The following is an 18,882-nucleotide window of genomic DNA, read 5'->3' as shown; positions in this document are numbered from 1 at the left end:
CGCGCGCCCGTGCCACCCCCGCGCGCGCCAGTGCCACCCCGCGCGCGGGCAAGTGCCTCCTCAGAAGCACGTGATACTCCATTAATTCACCCCAATCAACAGAAATCAAAATTCAATTTTTTTTCATAAAATTGACACATTAAAAAAAACAGCTAAGGATGAAGTCATTATTTACCTAAGGCCTCGGTCGATGACGCAACCGAGCTCGAGGCGGCTTGGCTGGGGCGGCCGGGCTCGAAGGAGGGATCGGCCACGGGAGAGAACTCGGTGAAGATGGAAAGCGAGCCCTCGTTGGGGCGGTCGCGGTAGGGCTGGGTGAGCTGAGCAGTCATGGCGGGGCGGGGCGGCGGGAGAGCCGGCGGCTGCCGGAGAGGGGAAGAAGAGAGAAGGGATCAGAAGAGAGAGAGAGAGAAGGGAAGAGAGGGAGAGAGAAGGGAAGAGAGAGAAGAGGGCCAGCGGCGACGGGAAGAGGAGGCACAGAGAGAGAGATTTTACTGGAGAGAGAGAGAAAACGTCGGGGGAAAATGAAGAAGAAGAAGATAGGGTATATTAGATCAGACTTATTTGCGACGACATTGTCGTCGCAAATAAATTTAAAATGTCATCGCAAATACGTCCAATTATTTACGACGACATTTTCTCTTTGTCGTCGCAAATAATTTTTAAGCCGTCATAAATAATCATTTTTCCCGCGTTTCATTTTTGGTGAAATCTTAAAAAGATTATTTGCGACGACAAAGAGAAAATGTCATCGCAAATAACATTAAATTATTTGCGACGATATTTGTCGTCGCAAAAAATGGATTACCTTGGCGGCAAAAATCCGCGCCATTAAAATTTGCGCTCTAAAATTATTTGTGACGACATTTAAGTTATTTGCGATGACATTTAAGTTATTAGCGACGACATGATTTTTTTATTAAACGGGGAGTAATTACGACGACATATCGTCACAAATATTGTACTATTTGCGACAACAAATGTTGTCGCAAAAAAGTGTCGTCGCAAATCACCTTTATTGTTAGAGTGTATTTGGTGGCCAAAAGGGGGCAAAATGTCTTTTATTATTAGAGGGGTGATTTGCATTTTTCTTTTTATTCTTTCTAAATCTATTGTAATACCATATGTGATTTAGAAAATCACTATAGTCACTAGTAGGTAAATAGTAAGAAACATATTTGTTGGGCAAAAGAGAGAGAGAGAGTTTTTCTCTGAACCGTTGAAGAAAATACCGAAAGGTAGCATTGGCATCATTAATCCATAACTTTATGCAAGACCAAAATTAAAAAGTGATCACTAATTATGGGTCAAAAATCTTCCACCGGCTCCATCCACCAAATACCAAATTTTATCAACTTGATTCACAAACAAAACTACTACCAAAATCCCGTTCAAAAAAAAAAAAAAATACCACAAGTATATTGAAAAATATATGTACATTTCGAAAAATTATTACAACCTATATTGAAGATGAAAGAGTTACTTGCACATGAGCAAAAAGAAATTCACTCTAAATATTAAAGTTGGATTGACGTAAATAAAAGCAAAATCAAAGATCAAGTTATTTTCTCTCTCAAAGTATCATTTGTTTCTTTAACTGATGGTGAGGAAATTTACTAAATTCTACCTCTAGTAAAGTCAGATATAAAATTGTTGTTGCAGACTACTATGTCTACAATCACAACACCATCAATCTTATACAAATAATAATCACCTCTGTTGGCATAACTAGTTGAGACCTTTAAATTTATATAAAATCATATAAAAATTAAAAAATACATAAATCTAATAATTATAATAACTTAACTTACCGGTACATCAACATATCAGAAAATCTCTATAATTAATTTTGTGTTATGAATTTTATCTAAAAAATAAGTGGATTTTATAAATTTAAAAAATTCCTTAAATCTAACATGCAGACCAATCCGTATTTTTATGTATTATTATATGTTTTTGTGTGTAACACTCAATTTATTTAAGTGTAATGTTTTAAAACATAATTCAATCTATATAATATTAAATATTACACTTAAATAAAATGAATGTTCCACATAAATGTATAAACTATATTACAAGAGAAGAATACAAAAAAATGATACATTTATCAATATTTTATGAGTGCGGGACTTAACACTTTGTCTAAATTTAACAATTAAAAAATCTAGATTTTTTCTTTCAACAAAAGATAAATTCATAGGAATCGAAGAAGTTTTTGTCATTTATGAGTTAATTTCAACTTCGTTGATATATACAACGTTAATTTTCATATTTTTTTTCCTTGTTCGGTGAAGTGGATATGTACAAGTAGAAATTTGCATTATGCCTGGCGCCATCATTTCATACGCAAAACCGGGGAAAACCCTCAAAGAATGTGACCGTTATTTTAAAAAATATCAGATTGTGACACCTCGTAATCAAACCCAGCGAGTACCCAAAACTTCCCACACTCTCGGCGCGTCCACAACACACTACCTTCTCTTCCCCACACTCTGCTCACTGCTGCTGCTCCCTCTCTCTCTGCTCAATCCTCTGTACGATGCTTGGCACTATCCCTCCCTGTCTCTCTCTCTCTCTCTCTCTAAACCCCCATTTCAGCATTACTTCCTTCCTCTCTGTCTCGCTCCTCTCTCTCTCTCTCTCTAAACACCATCTCTCTCTCTCTAAACCACCATACCTCTTTCTCTCTCTCTCTTTCTGCTTTTTCATGCCAGACAACATTTCCTCATCTCTCTCTCTAAACCACCAGATTATCTGTTTCTCTCGCTTCATTTCACTGCATTTTTTGCTTTTTTGGGATAGCAAGAATCAATCAGTCTTCTGAATGGTAATGTCAAGAAGCTAATTTGGAAGCTAAGAAGAGTCTTCTTTTTTTTTTGGGGGGAAAATGGGGTGTGCGCAGTCGAGAATAGAGAATGAAGAGTCGGTTTCCCGGTGCAAGGAACGGAAAATCTTGATGAAGGAGGCCGTCGTCGCGAGAAACGCCTTCGCCGCCGGCCATTCCGGCTACGCCGTCGCGTTAAAGAACACCGGCGCCGCTCTCAGCGACTACGCCCACGGAGAGTCCGAGGAGGCTCCGGAGCTTCACCAGTCGCTCGAACCGGTTTCCCAGCCGCCGCGGCCTCCTCCTCCGCCGCCGATTGAGAACCTCCCTCCGCCGCCGCCGCTACCGAACTTCTCTCCGAGTCCTAGCCCCCAGCTTAAGCGCGCCGTCACGATGCCTGAGATCCCGATGCAGCTTCGGAAAAACCCTAATTCCATCGCTATTGTTGAAGAAGACGAGGAAGAGGAGGAAGAGGAAGAGCACAACGGATTAAGGCGGTCGAGGAAGGAGACGGCACCGGAGGCTTCTCCAGCGACGGCGGCGACGTCGTCGCTGCGTACGCCGGAGATGAAGTCGGTGCCGCCAATGCCGGAGTCGAAAGGAATGGCGTGGGACTACTTCTTCATGGTGGACAATATCCCCGAGTCGTCGCTGGAGACGGAGGAAGAAGAGGAGGCTAGGGTTGAGAACAGCGAACATCAGGGTGTGCAATTCGGAGAAGACGAGAAGATCGGCGTGGTCGAGGTGGAGCCGAAGACGCCGGAGAAGGTGGCGCCGGTGGCGGAGGATACGGAGGGGAAGAATAAGAAAGCGGAGGAGACGGTGGCGGCGGAGGCGGTGACGATCGAGCATTCGCACACGGCTCCGGCGGATTTCCGAAGGGTCGGGAAGGCGATGGCGGCGAGCGTGAGCTTGGTGCAGGTGCTTAACCAGATTGATGACCATTTCTTGAAGGCCTCGGAAGGAGCTCAGGAGGTTTCCAAGATGCTTGAGGCCACTCGCTTGCATTACCACTCCAATTTCGCAGATAATAGAGGTTTATGATCTTCTTCTTTCTTTCTACGAATTTATTATTATGTTTTGCGTATGTTTGGTATCAGTTCACATGTTGTAATGGTCAATTCGATGAGTACTTTACTACTTTTGTTTGCTTGTGTTGGAATTCCTTTTTTTTTTTTTTGGTTCTTTTTTTCTCAAGATTCCTATGAATGCTGAAACATCCTTGTTTTTCACAAGAAATTTTTCATATGAACTTTTGGAGATTCTCAACTGGAATAGGTACATGTTTTCTCCTGCTTTCTTTTCAGAAGGTGAGAAGGGTGCTATGTCCAAGATTTTTGTCATTGATTTCTACATTAGTGAAAATCAAGATGCTTCTCTCAGTGCAAGTAAAATGGAAGATTGGATTATCTATTGAGTCTTTGGGAGAAAGTTACTTTGTGCAATGTGGGGTATTAGTATATATCATTTTGTAAAACTTAATTCTCTTGAATGCTATGCAGGACATATTGATCATTCTGCGAGGGTGATGCGCGTGATTACATGGAATAGATCGTTCAAAGGCATACCCAACGGAGATGGTGGGAAGGATGAATTTGATTCAGAGGAATATGAAACTCATGCCACTGTTTTGGACAAGATGTTAGCATGGGAAAAGAAACTCTACGATGAAGTGAAGGTACGCCCGTTTGGTCGCCCCTTTCTCTCTTTTTTTGCAATAGCTTTTAGTCATGGTGGTCCCTTTCTATAAACCCCAATTGTGGAGTAACTATAGGCACAATCTAATTCTTAACGGGAAGGCTTTTCCTTCTCAGTTTAACATGGATATGGTGCGCATAAAAATGTGCAAGCTGGTTTTTATTTTTGGTCTTTTTATTCTCATACGTTCAAACTTTTGTGAATGTCCTTGTCTTTGGTAGCAAGGTGAGCTTATGAAGCTAGAGTATCAGAGGAAAGTTGCATTGCTGAACAAGCAAAAGAAGCGGAATGTGAGTGCTGAGACCTTGGAGAAAACAAAAGCAGCTGTGAGTCATTTGCATACAAGATATATAGTTGACATGCAGTCCATGGATTCTACGGTATCAGAAGTAAATCAGTTACGTGATGAGCAGTTATACCCAAAACTTGTTAGTCTCGCTGATGGGTGAGTTCTGAAAACAAAAATCTCTCTTTAAGATATTTGATTATTGCTTCTGAACTATCTATCATATTTTATTGTCTGACGCCTGAGTAGATTATAGGTTTTCCATATTCGTATCTTTTGTTTTGCACCAAGAGCCAAAATGTATTGGTATTAGCATTTACAGATTAGACTAAAGCCCCATTTCTGATTATAGTACTTGTGCAGTTTATAGCAGAATTTTTTTTTTTTCTAACTTTTTTAGGGATTTTTATTTTTTTTTCATAACTTGAGAACTCCTGGATTCTTCCGAACTGAACATGATAAAAGAGCCAACTGATTTCCCTCTTCTCATGACCTATTTGACATTGCCTAAACCGTTGTAATATCAATTTAGCTAATATAAATGCGAGTGGAATCATGCAGACACTCTCTTGACTTGCAGTAAAAAGATGATTCACCATTGAAAAGAAGTCTCTCTCACACTATCCATTCTAATACTTAACTTAATCTTTGTTTTCATTCTAGAAACCCCTCACGGATATAGATTTTGTGTTTGTCTGCGTTAGTCGGGACCGTGCTTACAATTTGATCATGACCATAAATATTTGATATCTGTACCACAGGATGGCTACAATGTGGGAAAGCATGTGCATACACCATGATAGTCAGCTGAAGATTGTTACAGACCTTAAGGGCCTTGACCTTGCCCACGCTCCTAAGGAAACAACGAAGCAGCACCATGACCGTACAGTCCAACTTTATAATATTATCCAAGAATGGCATTCTCAGTTTGAAAAGCTTGTTACTCATCAAAAACAATATATCCAGGCTCTTAACAGTTGGCTGAAGTTAAACCTTGTTCCCATCGAGAGTAGCTTAAAAGAGATAATTTCATCCCCACCGAGAGCTCAGCATCCCCCAATTCAAGCCCTTCTCCACTCGTGGCATGACCTACTCGAAAAGCTTCCTGATGAACTTGCCAAATCTGCGGCTTCTTCCTTCGCCGCTGTGATAAAGACCATCATACTTCATCAGGAGGAAGAGATGAAGCTAAAGGAGAAGTGCGAGGAAACCAGAAAGGAGTATCTGCGTAGAAACCAGGCATTCGAAGACTGGTATCAGAAGCACATGCAGCGGAGGGGGCCCGACGAAATGGACCCAGAAAGAGGTGAAGATGCAAATACAAAGGATCCCGTCTCAGAAAAGCAATTTGTTGTTGACAGCTTGAAGAAGAGATTGGAAGAGGAAATTGAAGCTCATCAGAAACACTGTCTCCAGGTTAGAGAAAAATCACTAGGGAGTCTCAAAACACGACTGCCTGAGATTTTCCGTGCCATGTCAGACTACTCTCAAGCCTGCTCGGATGGCTACGAAAAGCTGAGGTCCATTACACGGTCACATAAATCAAATGGTGGCCTTAATGCTTAGTCGGCGCCGTTGTTGGCCGATTCGGACCTTATTTAAGTATAGTTTTTTGCCTATAGAAAGATGTTTTTGGCGTTGTATTGTTACTAATCTTTGTTCTTGTGCAGTTGTGTGGAAAATTTTGTTGTCAAAAGGCTTTGTAGCCTTCCACACGAGCCCAAAGCACAGGCAAGTACTGTGATTCTCAGAAAGTTAAATGTAAACTTTTGTTGTCACTCTGTTTTAAACGCTTTTGTTCTAGCTAATGTTAAATTTGTCATTAAAGAACTTCTATGACATGTTTGTGAAATACACACAATTTCAACTATAGGGCAGCCACAGGTGGTGCTGACTGTTGCGCATCATCCATTAATAGAATATCGGTCTCGTAATCACAAATGGGCCTGTCTAGGCGGTGTGTTTAGCACTAGGGGTGCCACATATTTTTCACAATTTATGGTTGGCACCCTTGCTTTTGTGGGTCCTCAAGTGGGGTCTGGAATGCCCATTAGGCCTTAGCCAATGATAGTATGAATTGTCTGGTCCCCTCCCCAGCCAGCTTCTTTTGCCATTCAAGCACATGTATACATGGGAGGGGAAAACTTTCTTCTGCCATTTTATTCGTACATCACATGGTTATAAATTTTTGGACCCCCTTGCTACCAACCCTTGGGGATTGCAATTTTGGACCACATGGTTGTATTTGTATGCTTTCTGCAGCCATATTTATGTCCTGGTTATTATGAGGAACTAATTTTACTAGAAAAAGTTGGTAATATTGGAGTACTGAATTATTAAAGTGACGCGTCAGTCTAACTATCAAGTTACTCTTATTTTCGACATCGTTAGATAAAAAACTACAAATCAACTATTACATTACTTGATTGCAGTAATAATAATAAAAAAGAAGAATGTTTTCATTTCTCACTTATGATACTATGTTCAAACTTAAAAAAATTCTTTTGAGAGCTTAGTTACGTGAGTTTGGCCATGGCACTTTATAGGATGGATAAATCTATGATAATGTTACTTTATGAAGCATCGGAGTTTTATAAAGTTCCATTAAATTATATACTTTTCTTTATATGATGCAACAGTTTAATATGTATTTTGCTCGTAGTATTTTTTGTACTTTACCACATAATTTTCCAACAAAGAAAACAAACAAAAAAAAAGGGTAAAAAACAGTTTCAAACTTGCCGAATCACGCTTGAATTTTCTCAAAGTATGCTGCTCTTGATCTTTGGAAACTTTCAACACAATCGACCTGAATTGTTTTACCAAAAAAAAAAAAAGAAAAAAAACATGCCCTTTTCATAGAAAAGAGCAAGGTAGGGGAGTAGGCATTGAAGGCGGCTAGCAATCAATGACTCTTTCGGCGGTATCACTTTGACCTTTTTTTATATTTCACATCCTTTTAACCAAAATGTTTGCAATTTGCATTGCTGATCTACTTATTAAAGTAAGAAAAGAAAAAAAAAATAATGTCTCTGATGTGACGGCTTCTAGATTCGACTTACTTTGCAGTTTGCTCTCGTGTTGGTTAAGCCGTAGTAGCTGAAGATCACATCCTAAAATCTAATCTTTATCCTTTGTCTTATATCATGCTTAGGGTTTCTAAAAATGGGATTTATTCAAACAAGTATCTTTTGTATTTATATTTATTTATTACTAGAAAATGGATATTTGGATATTCACAAATTTGAGGACGAAATGTCAAATTGTGCCATCTTTTGAACTCTGAGCCGAGTTGAGTTGAGTCAAGTCAAAACTAAAGCCATCTACGAAAGCTAAAATTTAAACATATACTATTATACTAATCACTTTCCTAATTTTTGTTTGTTTGCTTTTTTTTTTCATTTACACGGACAAAACATAATAATACTATTTCCACACCGTGTTTGCACCAATTAATTAACAAGTCATAAAATAAAATACTTGCATCATGAAGTCACGTTACAACTATATATATAACCAAAAGCCTCACCAGCTTGGTTCATAAGTAGAAGAACATTAAAAGTTTGCTCCACACACACACACAAAAAAAAAAAAAAAAAATCTTGCTCTTTCTTCAGCAATGGGAATCAAAGAGTGGTGCAATTGTTCTTTAGGCGATCACAGAGCCATCGTATTGGGAAAGAGCTACGACGTGTCGACGCAACATGGTTGGCGATCGTTTTGGAGGAAAATCAAGACCATGGAGAACAAGAATAAGAAGAAGAAGATGGTGATGATAAAGAACAAGTTGTATTCAAGTTCTTCTGTGAGATTGCAGCCTTCATATGATCCCACCACGTATTCCAAGAATTTTGATCAAGGAATGGGGTGGGAAGAGCCCGATTATCTCTCTCGCTCCTTCTCGGCTCGGTTTGCTGATCCCTCTAGAATTTTCCCAAAAAATATTGTATTGTTGGATTGATGTCATGAATAGAGAAATGTTGATCATGGCAACGGAAAACTTCTTGTTGTACACCATTTTGATCTTTCTTCTTGTTCTTTCTTTTTTCAAAAAAAAAAAAAAAAAGAATTGAGATACATGATTCTATTGCATTTTCTCTTCACTTTTTTTTTTTTTTTAGGAACTTAATTCCATCTTTTCTGGATTCTAATGTTGGTTTATGTTTTTGACTTGTAATATCGTAATGACTGTGGTAAGCATACGAAAATATAGAGGTAATAGGATTTTTCAGATTAGATGATTCATTTTCACTTTCCGGGTCAAACATTACCTGTTTTATTCCAAGTTGTGGATTTTTTTGAAATGCAAGTTGCGGCCATGAACAAATTGTTTGTTAGGAGCCTATGGAAACAGTAAAAATAAAATAAAAATTTTTGTTGAGGAAAATAATTAAGTTATGTATGCTTTTCTGGGTTTTGACCTTAGTTTATGATGATTCTCAAATCTCAATGCAAATGGGAAAAACACAAGACAAAGAGAAAAGCATGAATGCGTTTTAGGAACTTTTTTTCTTTTTTTTTTTTTTTTACCTTACTTTGATCACAAGGCAATTTAAAGATGTTTTCAGAGGCCTCTCATGCAACTTTTTCCTTTTTTTTTTCCCCCTCTATTAACTCACGAGTGGAAGAGAACGTGGTAAAAGAGAATCTTGTGGAATTTAAATTGTTACTTTAGGTTGTTTTTTATTTATGTTATTGGTCATGGTTATTGGAGGGAAAATAACTTTTCCACTAAGTATTGCTTGGATTTTGAACCTCCAAAAGAAAAGTTCCAATGCATAAAAAAATGGCCACTTCTAAAGCTGAAGCGACATCCTCAAATCTTTATAACAGATGGTATATGGATATTTAGTAATGTTGCTAAAGAATTTTCAAAAACATATCAGCCAGAACTAGAAAAGCATAAAGAGTGCACTTCTTATTTGTTGACCATAAAGTTATAGACTGCTAAACCATAGGTTTGAGCACAGAATTATCATTTTCATATTATGTTTTATGACCCTTCTTTATAGAGAGAAAGAAGTAAAACTGAAGGAGATGACAAATGTTGAGTATATGTTTATCACAGTAGAAAATTTCAACTTAGAAATCTGAGATAATTGAATCGAGCAATTTCAAGTAGTTGCAGACATAGCCTAACGATAAATTCACATCTAATTTTATCATAAGATACAAAGTTTAAATATCTAATTTTTAAATTAAAAAAAATGAATAATATAATACAGATATATCACCACTAGTGAATGTTTTTGTATACACAATTTTGTTTGTTAACTTTGGGATTTACTTATTATAACACAAAGCTCCCACATAATTTTAGATGTTAATGTTTAACTTACTAAAAATCAATAGAAAGATCACCACCGGTGATAAATAATAATATTTTTTTTTTCACTAGAATTAGTTGTTTTCTTGGCTGGTGTAAATGTGGTGTCAAATTTTCTCATCTCCCCGTCACACATGCATATAGTGGCGGTCAATACTTTTATTTGATTATTTCTTTATTTGAAGTGAACCGTTTTTACAGTCATGGGTAAATTGAATTTTTAATGGTTTTTCTTTCTAATGTTGTTCTCGAAAGGAGATTCCTATGATGATGATTACAGAAATGTGCAAATAATCAATTGATGGGCGTAATCATGAGGTGGGACTGTTTATATTAGTTTGGTGAGAATCTGTTTGCATCATTACACAAGCATGGGGCTTAAAAATCCTGCAAAACAGGGCTTAATCATATCTCTTTCCTAGTTCTCTACAGTTTTATGGCTGTCCTAAGGCCAAAGGGATAAAGATTTTGCTTTTTATTAGAGTTATCCACTATTACTCCTTATAACAGTTTTAATCCCAAGACATTAAGGATTCATTTGGTAAATGAGTTTAAATTATTTAAATAATGTGGGTTTTTAACTGTGTGATTTAAATCCGAGTTTAAACGTTTCAAACCTTAAGAACTCAAGGGAAATTTGAGTTTATAAATCTTTTTATTTAGAGGGTTTAAATGTCGCATCAAGAGATTCAAATTCTTAAAAAAAAAAAATTTACAAACAAATACTGATTTCATTTAAATTTGAATATGCATTCAAATTTCCTTGAACCTTCCAATCAAACGAGCCCTAAAATTCACGAACGATTTCTTAAATTTATGTTTGCGATTGTTAAAGGGGTTTTTATGAACTTTGAAGGCCATGCCAAAACCAACTTGCCAAATAAAATAAATAAATAGATAGTACATTTACTTTAAAAAGTTAGAATAGTAACACTAATATCATGATCTACACCCACGTGATTGAGTATGGCAAGCGAGAAATGGCAATCTTTGAGCTCACAATTCTTTACCATTGTCCGACCAATATATATATATATATATTCTGTAGAAAATACTTCCACATATTCACCACTAACAGAGGCACATTAATATATGTTTTTGCTGTTCATATGCGTTTGCACGTGAGCTTGGTCATCTAAGATTTTTTCCTTCGCTTGACTTGGACATCTAGTCCTGTGAGCAGAAATGAAGTATAGTATTCATAAATTCATTAAATCACAAAAAATCCCCAAGCTCTGTTTGAAGAGAAATTAAAAAAAAAAAAAAAAAAAACCCCGCAATGAACAGTATGGAATCAGCACCAGAGAATTTAAAAGATCTTATATCGGCTGTGCTCATGATAATAATGAGGATCATCATGTGGCAATAATAACATGGAATTACATAATCAATCATTAACTACTCGTTTACTTCGCGGATTCGAGTTTTCAATTCGAGTTGAGATGTGACATTTTCTGAAAGTTTTTCACTGTAGTAGAAAAAGTTAGATGTAACATTTTCTGAAAGTTTTTTATTATAAAAACCTAAAACTGAAAACTCGAATCGGTGAAATGAACGAGGCCTAAGTATCCTCCATAACTATACATCAGAAGAAATTATGAGAAATTTATGTACATTATTACTCGCTATACAGTCGCCACTTTCCACCCTGGGATCAAGTCTGGATATCATCATAAAATCTTCCTATGTAAAGATACATTAAATTATAGCCACTGAACTTGATAAATATTAATGTTTAGTCATTCTTTACAAGTTCTAGAAATAATAATTGTAATGTAAGGTGGTTGCGGATTTAACCATAACCATACTCAAACTTAATTTCAGATTCAAGTTTAAATTCATTTATTTTTTTATACAATGATAACAACATCGACGACGATGATAACAACAACAATAACAATATAATAAACTAGAGTCGGAATTCCTTTTTTTTTTTCAATCAAAATAATAAAAAAGGCTTTGACGAAGCTTCGAAAGTGGATTAGAGCCTTGTTGTGTTTAAGGTAAGGGAATCTAAAAGCAAACATTTCGACCACTTGTACAGAAAGTTTGGTTAAAAAAGTAATGAGTTTTGAGCCGCCAAGTGCACAGAAGAGGCAGTCTGACACGACCAAGTAATATCGACCCTTGTCTATTATGCTGTTTTTGCTTCAAATCATAATCAAATATCCAATATTAGCCCATCATTTTGTATACAACATAGAAAGATTTCCTATTGAGCCATTCAATTCAACAACATGGAACACAGTGAAATGCTATAGAAACTTACACAGACTGATTGCTATAACCAAAGAATACATTTTTGCATCATGTAAAGATGCAACAACGGGCCAGGACCGTGGGCCGACCTATGCTCATTCTAATACAGTGACGAGTCAGACCAGCACAATCCGTCACTATTTAAAGCACGGCTTAACCCATAAATATTAGTGGATTGGGCTGGGCCAACATATATCGGCCCATAAGCCGGCCTGACACGGCCCATAAAAAATTATGGGCCAGACTAAGTTGGGCCGGCCCGTCTAGGCCCATAATGGGCAAGCCCAGCCCAATCCATCTAGGCCCATAATATCTTCATGTTTTTTCTTTTTTAGTAATTTTGTAAACATCTTATGTATAATTATCCCAATTGTATTATTTTTTCCTTACCAAGGTTTTATCTCACTAGATTTTCCTTAGAAAGGTTTTTATTTAACGAGACAATCGTAAATAAAATATCCCTTTTTATATTTCCATTGACTATTCAAATTTTTGTATTTGTTAACTTGTTTAAAAATTCAAAAATAAAAAAATTAAAAATTGTATGCTTAGATGGGTTGACCCATCTAAACCCATGATGGGCCTTGAATGAGCCAGCCCATTCAAGGCCCACGGCACGGCCCATCCTGGCCCACAGCACGTTCCATCCTGGCCCACGGCACGGCCCATCATAGCTCACGCCACAGCCTAGCCTGGATCATGTAAAATTGCCTATGGTGTGGGATGAGCCGAGGTAATTCTTATACGGGTCAGGCCGGCCCACAAAATTCATAGGTTGGGCCGGCCCGGCCCACGGCCCGCGTGGACCTAAGGAGAACGAGCCGGGCCGGCCCGTTCTGGCATCTCATGCAACCAACCAACAGAGCTGTGAAGATATAAATTGCAAGATTTATTGATAGAGGTATTCAATAAGTCCTAGTTTAGATCGGTGTGAAGTTAATCCGTTTCGATGAATAAGTAAGCATTTATCGAATCCCACAAGTGATAAGAGTGTTCTATTGGCTGCTCCCGTGTTTGCAAGGAGTTTGCTGGGTTTGATTCTTCTTCAACTCATCACCAGCCACAAGGAAGAATGCTGTGTGCCTGAAAACAAAACCAAAGAATGGGAAAAACTTAGGAAAATTAACTCATTATTATCAGGGGGCGATATTCCATAGAAGCAGGTATATTTTAGGAAAAGTTTTACTTGAAGAAATTCATCATCTTGACTTTTGAGTCTGCATCAATATCTGGGGTGCTGTCCAACGCTTGTTGCATGTGATGCAACCACCTCTCGGCAGCTTGATGTGTTACAGGAAACGGTCGGTGACGTGCAATTAGAGCAGGATGGCCTGACAAAAAGGAAATCAAAAGGGAATTACCAAACTGCACTTAACAAATGGTGAAACAAGCTGCTGCTCCTATTTTTCGAGTAAAACTGGAGTTTTGATCGGATAAAAAATGTGGCTTATTGAACGAATGATGTTTGAATGTGTCTTAAATGCTAGTTAGAATATAGCAAGGACAATAATTTATCAAGACTTCAACCCACCAGAGTCAACCAACTCAAGAATCTAAAACTTTTGCATTCAGGACTGTTATGCATATATGCTACCTAAAGGTAAAAAGGAAAAACGTAAAAGCCCTGATCTCTCTGAAAATCAAAATAACAGTCTGGACTGCTAATTTCTCCCCAATTTGATTACGAGTTCATTCAATTAGAGTCAGGGTATCACAAGAGAAATCTAGGATAGAGTTCCTTGGTGTATGCTTTTTGCGGACGATATAGTTTTAGTTGATAAACATAGAGAAGGAGTTAACCGTAAGTTAAAACTGTAGAGGCAGATTCTCGAGACGAAGAGATTTAAGTTAAGTAGGACAAAAACTGAATACATGCATTGTAGGTTTAGTAACTCAAGTAATCAAAGTGATGAAATTTCTTTAGATGGTGTGGAGATTGGGGTTTCTAGGAAGTTTAGGTACCTTGGGTCTATAGTGCAGTACGAAGGAGATATAGAAGAGGATATTCAACATAGGATTAAGGCAGGGTGGGTTAAGTGGAAGAATGTTACGAGAGTTTTATGTGATGGCAAGATGCCTATTAAATTGAAATGAAAGTTCCATAGGACTGTAATCCGCCGAACTATGTTATATAGTAGTGAATGTTGGGCCATTAAGAGACAACATATATCTAAGATGAGTGGGGCAGAAATGCGTATGTTAAGAAGGATGAGTGGCCATACGAGAATAAATAGCATAAAGAATGAAGTTATTCATAGTAAAGTAGGTGTAGCACTAATAGAAGATAAGGTGCGCGAATGCCGCTTGAGGTGGTACGGGCATGTCCAACGTAGACAACTAGAAGCACTAATTCGTGCTTGGGAGGACATTCTTATTCCTAATACTAGGAGAGGGAGGGGTAGACCAACAATTACGTGGACCGAAGTAGTTAGCAAAGACATTCTAGATCTAGGCATTCAGGAAAGTTTAATTTTAAACAGAACTGGTGGAAAAGTGAAATTCATATAGCCGACCCCAATTAAATTGGGATTAAGGCTTTTTGTTGTTGTTGTTGTAATATATAGAATTAGTCTTTAAGTAGAAGGTGTTTTGACTTGAATATGGATCGGAACTCAACCTTCATACAGATTTCTTTGGTGATCATAAAAATTATCCGACAGCAAGGTAAGTGAGGAGCTTAATGCGATAAATTCACAAGCTAAAATTCGGGATGAACAAAGCCGGTGATCGGGATTTAGCACTTTTAGAATCTGTTTTCACTATTTCCTTTCAACCAAGAATAGTTTATGCAACGTGTGGACTATGGCCCGCAAGGAATAATCGACATTGCATTGACAAAATCACACATTTCCCAGTTATTAACTTCAATATCCTCAATTCATTCAACCAACCTTATAAATAATACACTTATCAACGATATTCAACTAAAAATAAATAGTAGCAAAAAATTAGACAATAAAAGAAAAGAAATTTCAAAATCGAAAAGATTTTCGTACCTCTCCTCTGAGAATAGAGAGGAGGACCTCCCATTCTCTGGACAAAAAACTCGTACTGGTTTTGAATGGCGTCATCTTTCTTCGAGTTTGCGAAAATCGACCGAAACCATTCTTCCTCGTCATCATATACCCTATTTCGCCATGATACCAAAAAAAAAAAAAATCCAATTTTTTCGAATCAACAATTTCGTTTAGCAGCTGAGAAATTGCAGATTGGATTCAGATTTCTCTAGAAGAAGATATTTGTATACTTATTTAAATTCCAAAAAAAGAAAAAAAAAAAAAAAAAGAAAAGTAGACCCTAAAAATCCCAACTTGACGAGCAAATACAATGAATGAAACAAACCAAAACTTCGGCCTTCAAATATCATTCACAACGAGAGGTTCCACAACAAAATAAAAAATAGAAAAGAATTCCTTTTTCAGCTTTTCTCGAAGACCAAACAGATTACATATATATATATATACATATATATATATATATATAGAGAGAGAGAGAGAGAGAGAGAGAGAGACCTGGTATAGAAATTGGTGGAGAGGTTAATGAAGGTCTGGAGGCCCAATTTCTGGAAGAGATTGGTGTCGTCGATGGCGAACGCGTCGGCCGAGTCGACTCCGCTCCACTCGGAGGCCTTCGCTTGCAGACTCTGCATTTCTTTTTTCTTTTGTTCTGTTTTTTTGTTTTTTTGTTTTTTTCAAATTCAATGGCGGAGAAACTGAAGAAGAGAGTAGGAGGAGTTGAGAAGGGAAGGAGAAAAAGGGGAAGAGGCTCCTGGAGGTAACGCAGTCAGACTGTTCTCAACACAACTTGATTGGCGGCGCCACCGGTTTTTAAGAAAAACACCTCCCGGATTGGTCTTGCGCATGTATGTATAATGTATGGTCCCACCTCTCTCTCTAGTCTCTATTATCTAATCTCCCTTTGGGTTTCTCAAGAGTCACGATTTTTTTTGCTTTTCTAAATTATTTATAAGTAATACGATAGTGATACCACAATTGGTACATCATGAGCTAACCATGTCGACAGAAATTCGAAAGAAAAAAAAAATGTAATATATCGGTTTTTAATATATTTATGTAATAGGACCTGTCAAAAATTGACATGCACGATGGACATAGTTTTATTTTTTAGCACCAAATTTATACCGTAAATTTTTTTTACATATATTTATATATTTTAAATTTTTGATATGATTTTGAGAAAATCTCACGGTTACAATCGCTGTTATTAATATGTGATATGGTATTGTAAAAAAAATCTTATTTTTTAAAAGGAGAGTATTATTGCCTAACGAATGAAAAAACACTTTACCGACGTGACATAATTTTAAATTGTCATAATTGGAGTATGAGTTATATATAAATATATATATATATATTATCTGAGTATAGATCATATATTTGGATATAGGTTTAGACTGAGCGATCAAATTAGTATTCTATTAATAGTATAAGTTCGACACCCAGACGAAGCAAACGCTTGTAACTTTTATGATCATATGCTTTTGTAACATCGCTTGTATGTGCATCCAATTTATTTTAGTGTAACATTTAATAAATATATTCTCACAGATGTTACTTTGAGTGTTACACTGACATATGAAAAATGTATATACTTACAAATGAATGATGTTATATGTATATACGAAAACAGTTAAATTTATTAGACTGTATGATCACCACTTGCTAAATTTAAGACTTTGTCTATGTTTTTCTATACCTACTAAAGAATTATTATTTTTTAAGAACAATAATAATAAAATAGTTATAATAAAAGATAAATATATTATTGATGAGTATAATTTTGAATAATATTTTGTTTTAAACTGGACATATTATTTAGAATAGTAAGGATAATATTTGTGCGGTTTGAAAGATCGTATATTAATTACTTACAAATTCAATTAAAATTGTTGTTAATAATTAAAACACCTAATTCTATATTACAGAGAACAATAAAAATGAAAAAAAAAATTAACTAAAAATGAAAACACAAATTTATAGAGGTTCGTTTTAATATAAGATTATGTTATGTTTTTATTACTGCAGTAGTTTAATATGATGAAAAAATAGTTTATAAAAAATGACATACCTTATAGCTCTTTGTGTTTTTTCTAACCTCTTTTATAACTCTAAAACTGCGCCCCTTTTATATAAGATTGATCTGTGCAATCCTCTACTTATAAGACAACAATTGTGAGGGTATAATTAGACTTCAAAATTTAACAATCTTAGCCAATATCCTACCTCGCTTTCTTTACTGCATAAGGACCAAAATGATTGAAGTGAAATAAAGATGCTTCTTTCTATTTGGTTTAAAATAATAACTTTCCCAAAATCAATTTGAGGCAATTACCTAATTATCTCCGCATTGACTCAAATTCTCTAAACTCACATATTTAGGTATCTAATTTCGTCACCAGTCATCGCACCCCTCATGGATGGGGCGATGATGATGCAAACTTTAACAATAATAAACATGTGTCAAGTTCAAACTCTTATCAAACTTGACACGAGAAACTGTTTTCTTCTTCTTCAAAGCATCTTCATTGCTATAAGTTTTCACCATATTGCCTTTACTGTCTTTACCTATCATCAACATCTTCTTGCACTCTTTTACTCCTGCAACTTTTTTCACAATAAAAGAAGACTCTTCTTGACGTGGCTCCATATTCATAGCTCCACCTACAACTGTTGTCCCAATCAGCTTATACAAGTTCTTCAATTTTTCACCCTTCATGGCTACTAAATCACCTCTCTTGACTTGCATAGAATTGCCCTTCGCATAGTACTCACAACCCAATGTGTCTAAAGCCCCTAAAGAAATCAAACTTCTCCTTAGTTGAGGAACATGCCTAACATTTGTCAATGTCCTCACAACTCCATCAAACATATTCACCTTTACCGTACATATTCTAACAGCTTTAGCAATAGAATCATTAGCCATCAATAAAGTACTATCATCACAGAGCTTATAGGAATCAAACTACTTTTTATATGGACACATATGAAACGAGCATCCAAAATCTAAGATCCAAGAGTCAGAAATATTTTCATTAGTAATAACAGAATACACATCATCTTCACTGTCATACTTATCGCCAACAACATTTGGAGAATCTAAATTTTCTTGGGTTTCTTGCTTTCTTCTTTCTTCTAGATGATTCGTTAGTTCTTCACAGTTTCTCCTAATATGCACATTCTTATGACAATAATAGCACTCAATATTCTTCCTTGGATGGGATTGGGAACAATCATCTCTCTTATCATAACATCTCCCCCATTCGAATTTGACTGTGCCACTAAAACTTATTTAGTATAAGATGTACTACTTGGCTTCTTCATATTTGCAGTCTCTAACAGAGCAGTTGACACCTCATCCACAATTAACGTCGTCTTTCCAACTAACAGTGTAATCACCAAAGTCTCATATGATTTTGGTAGAGAGGCCAACAAAATTACTGTTTTATCTTCCTTATCCATTTTGACCTCT

At 36.6% G+C, this 18,882-nt stretch overlaps 3 protein-coding genes across 4 annotated transcripts; 2 read left to right on the top strand and 1 right to left on the bottom strand.

The window, feature by feature from the left end:
- Positions 1 to 2,527: 2,527 nt before the first annotated feature.
- Positions 2,528 to 6,638, top strand: LOC21402819 (nitrate regulatory gene2 protein). Of its 2 annotated transcripts, XM_024175897.1 has the most exons (5): positions 2,528 to 3,860; positions 4,327 to 4,502; positions 4,744 to 4,967; positions 5,570 to 6,224; positions 6,479 to 6,638. In XM_024175897.1, the coding sequence occupies exons 1-5, from the start codon at positions 2,888 to 2,890 to the stop codon at positions 6,512 to 6,514; spliced, it is 2,064 nt and encodes a 687-aa protein (XP_024031665.1). In that variant the 5' UTR covers positions 2,528 to 2,887; the 3' UTR covers positions 6,515 to 6,638. The 2 variants fall into 2 exon arrangements, with proteins under 2 accessions (XP_024031665.1, XP_024031664.1); XM_024175896.1 differs by having other exon boundaries at positions 5,570 to 6,638.
- A 1,789-nt stretch (positions 6,639 to 8,427) lies between these two features.
- On the top strand, positions 8,428 to 8,769 carry LOC21402818. The gene has a single exon (XM_010113860.1). The coding sequence runs from the start codon at positions 8,428 to 8,430 to the stop codon at positions 8,767 to 8,769; it is 342 nt and encodes a 113-aa protein (XP_010112162.1).
- A 4,492-nt stretch (positions 8,770 to 13,261) lies between these two features.
- Positions 13,262 to 16,316, bottom strand: LOC21402817 (two-on-two hemoglobin-3). The gene is made up of 4 exons (XM_010113859.2): positions 15,906 to 16,316; positions 15,390 to 15,520; positions 13,580 to 13,724; positions 13,262 to 13,476 (listed from the first exon to the last, which is right to left on the bottom strand). The coding sequence occupies exons 1-4, from the start codon at positions 16,040 to 16,042 to the stop codon at positions 13,389 to 13,391; spliced, it is 501 nt and encodes a 166-aa protein (XP_010112161.1). The 5' UTR covers positions 16,043 to 16,316; the 3' UTR covers positions 13,262 to 13,388.
- Positions 16,317 to 18,882: the final 2,566 nt, after the last annotated feature.

This window comes from Morus notabilis, unplaced genomic scaffold (assembly GCF_000414095.1).
Source record: "Morus notabilis unplaced genomic scaffold, ASM41409v2 Scaffold848, whole genome shotgun sequence".
Taxonomy (NCBI): Eukaryota; Viridiplantae; Streptophyta; class Magnoliopsida; order Rosales; family Moraceae; genus Morus; species Morus notabilis.
Note: the sequence above shows the minus strand (reverse complement) of the source record. Positions and strands in the feature narration are given on the sequence as shown.

What these genes read in the sequence shown, in the direction of transcription:
- LOC21402819 (XM_024175896.1), top strand. Translation starts at nt 2,888, where the DNA reads ATGGGGTGTGCGCAGTCGAGAATAGAGAATGAAGAGTCGGTTTCCCGG. An exon ending in CAATTTCGCAGATAATAGAG is followed by an intron (nt 3,861 to 4,326) that starts GTTTATGATCTT and finishes AATGCTATGCAG; the next exon opens with GACATATTGATCATTCTGCG. An exon ending in AACTCTACGATGAAGTGAAG is followed by an intron (nt 4,503 to 4,743) that starts GTACGCCCGTTT and finishes TGTCTTTGGTAG; the next exon opens with CAAGGTGAGCTTATGAAGCT.
- LOC21402818 (XM_010113860.1), top strand. Translation starts at nt 8,428, where the DNA reads ATGGGAATCAAAGAGTGGTGCAATTGTTCTTTAGGCGATCACAGAGCC.
- LOC21402817 (XM_010113859.2), bottom strand. Translation starts at nt 16,042, where the DNA reads ATGCAGAGTCTGCAAGCGAAGGCCTCCGAGTGGAGCGGAGTCGACTCG. An exon ending in TCCACCAATTTCTATACCAG is followed by an intron (nt 15,521 to 15,905) that starts GTCTCTCTCTCT and finishes ATGGCGAAATAG; the next exon opens with GGTATATGATGACGAGGAAG. An exon ending in TCTCTATTCTCAGAGGAGAG is followed by an intron (nt 13,725 to 15,389) that starts GTACGAAAATCT and finishes CCTTTTTGTCAG; the next exon opens with GCCATCCTGCTCTAATTGCA.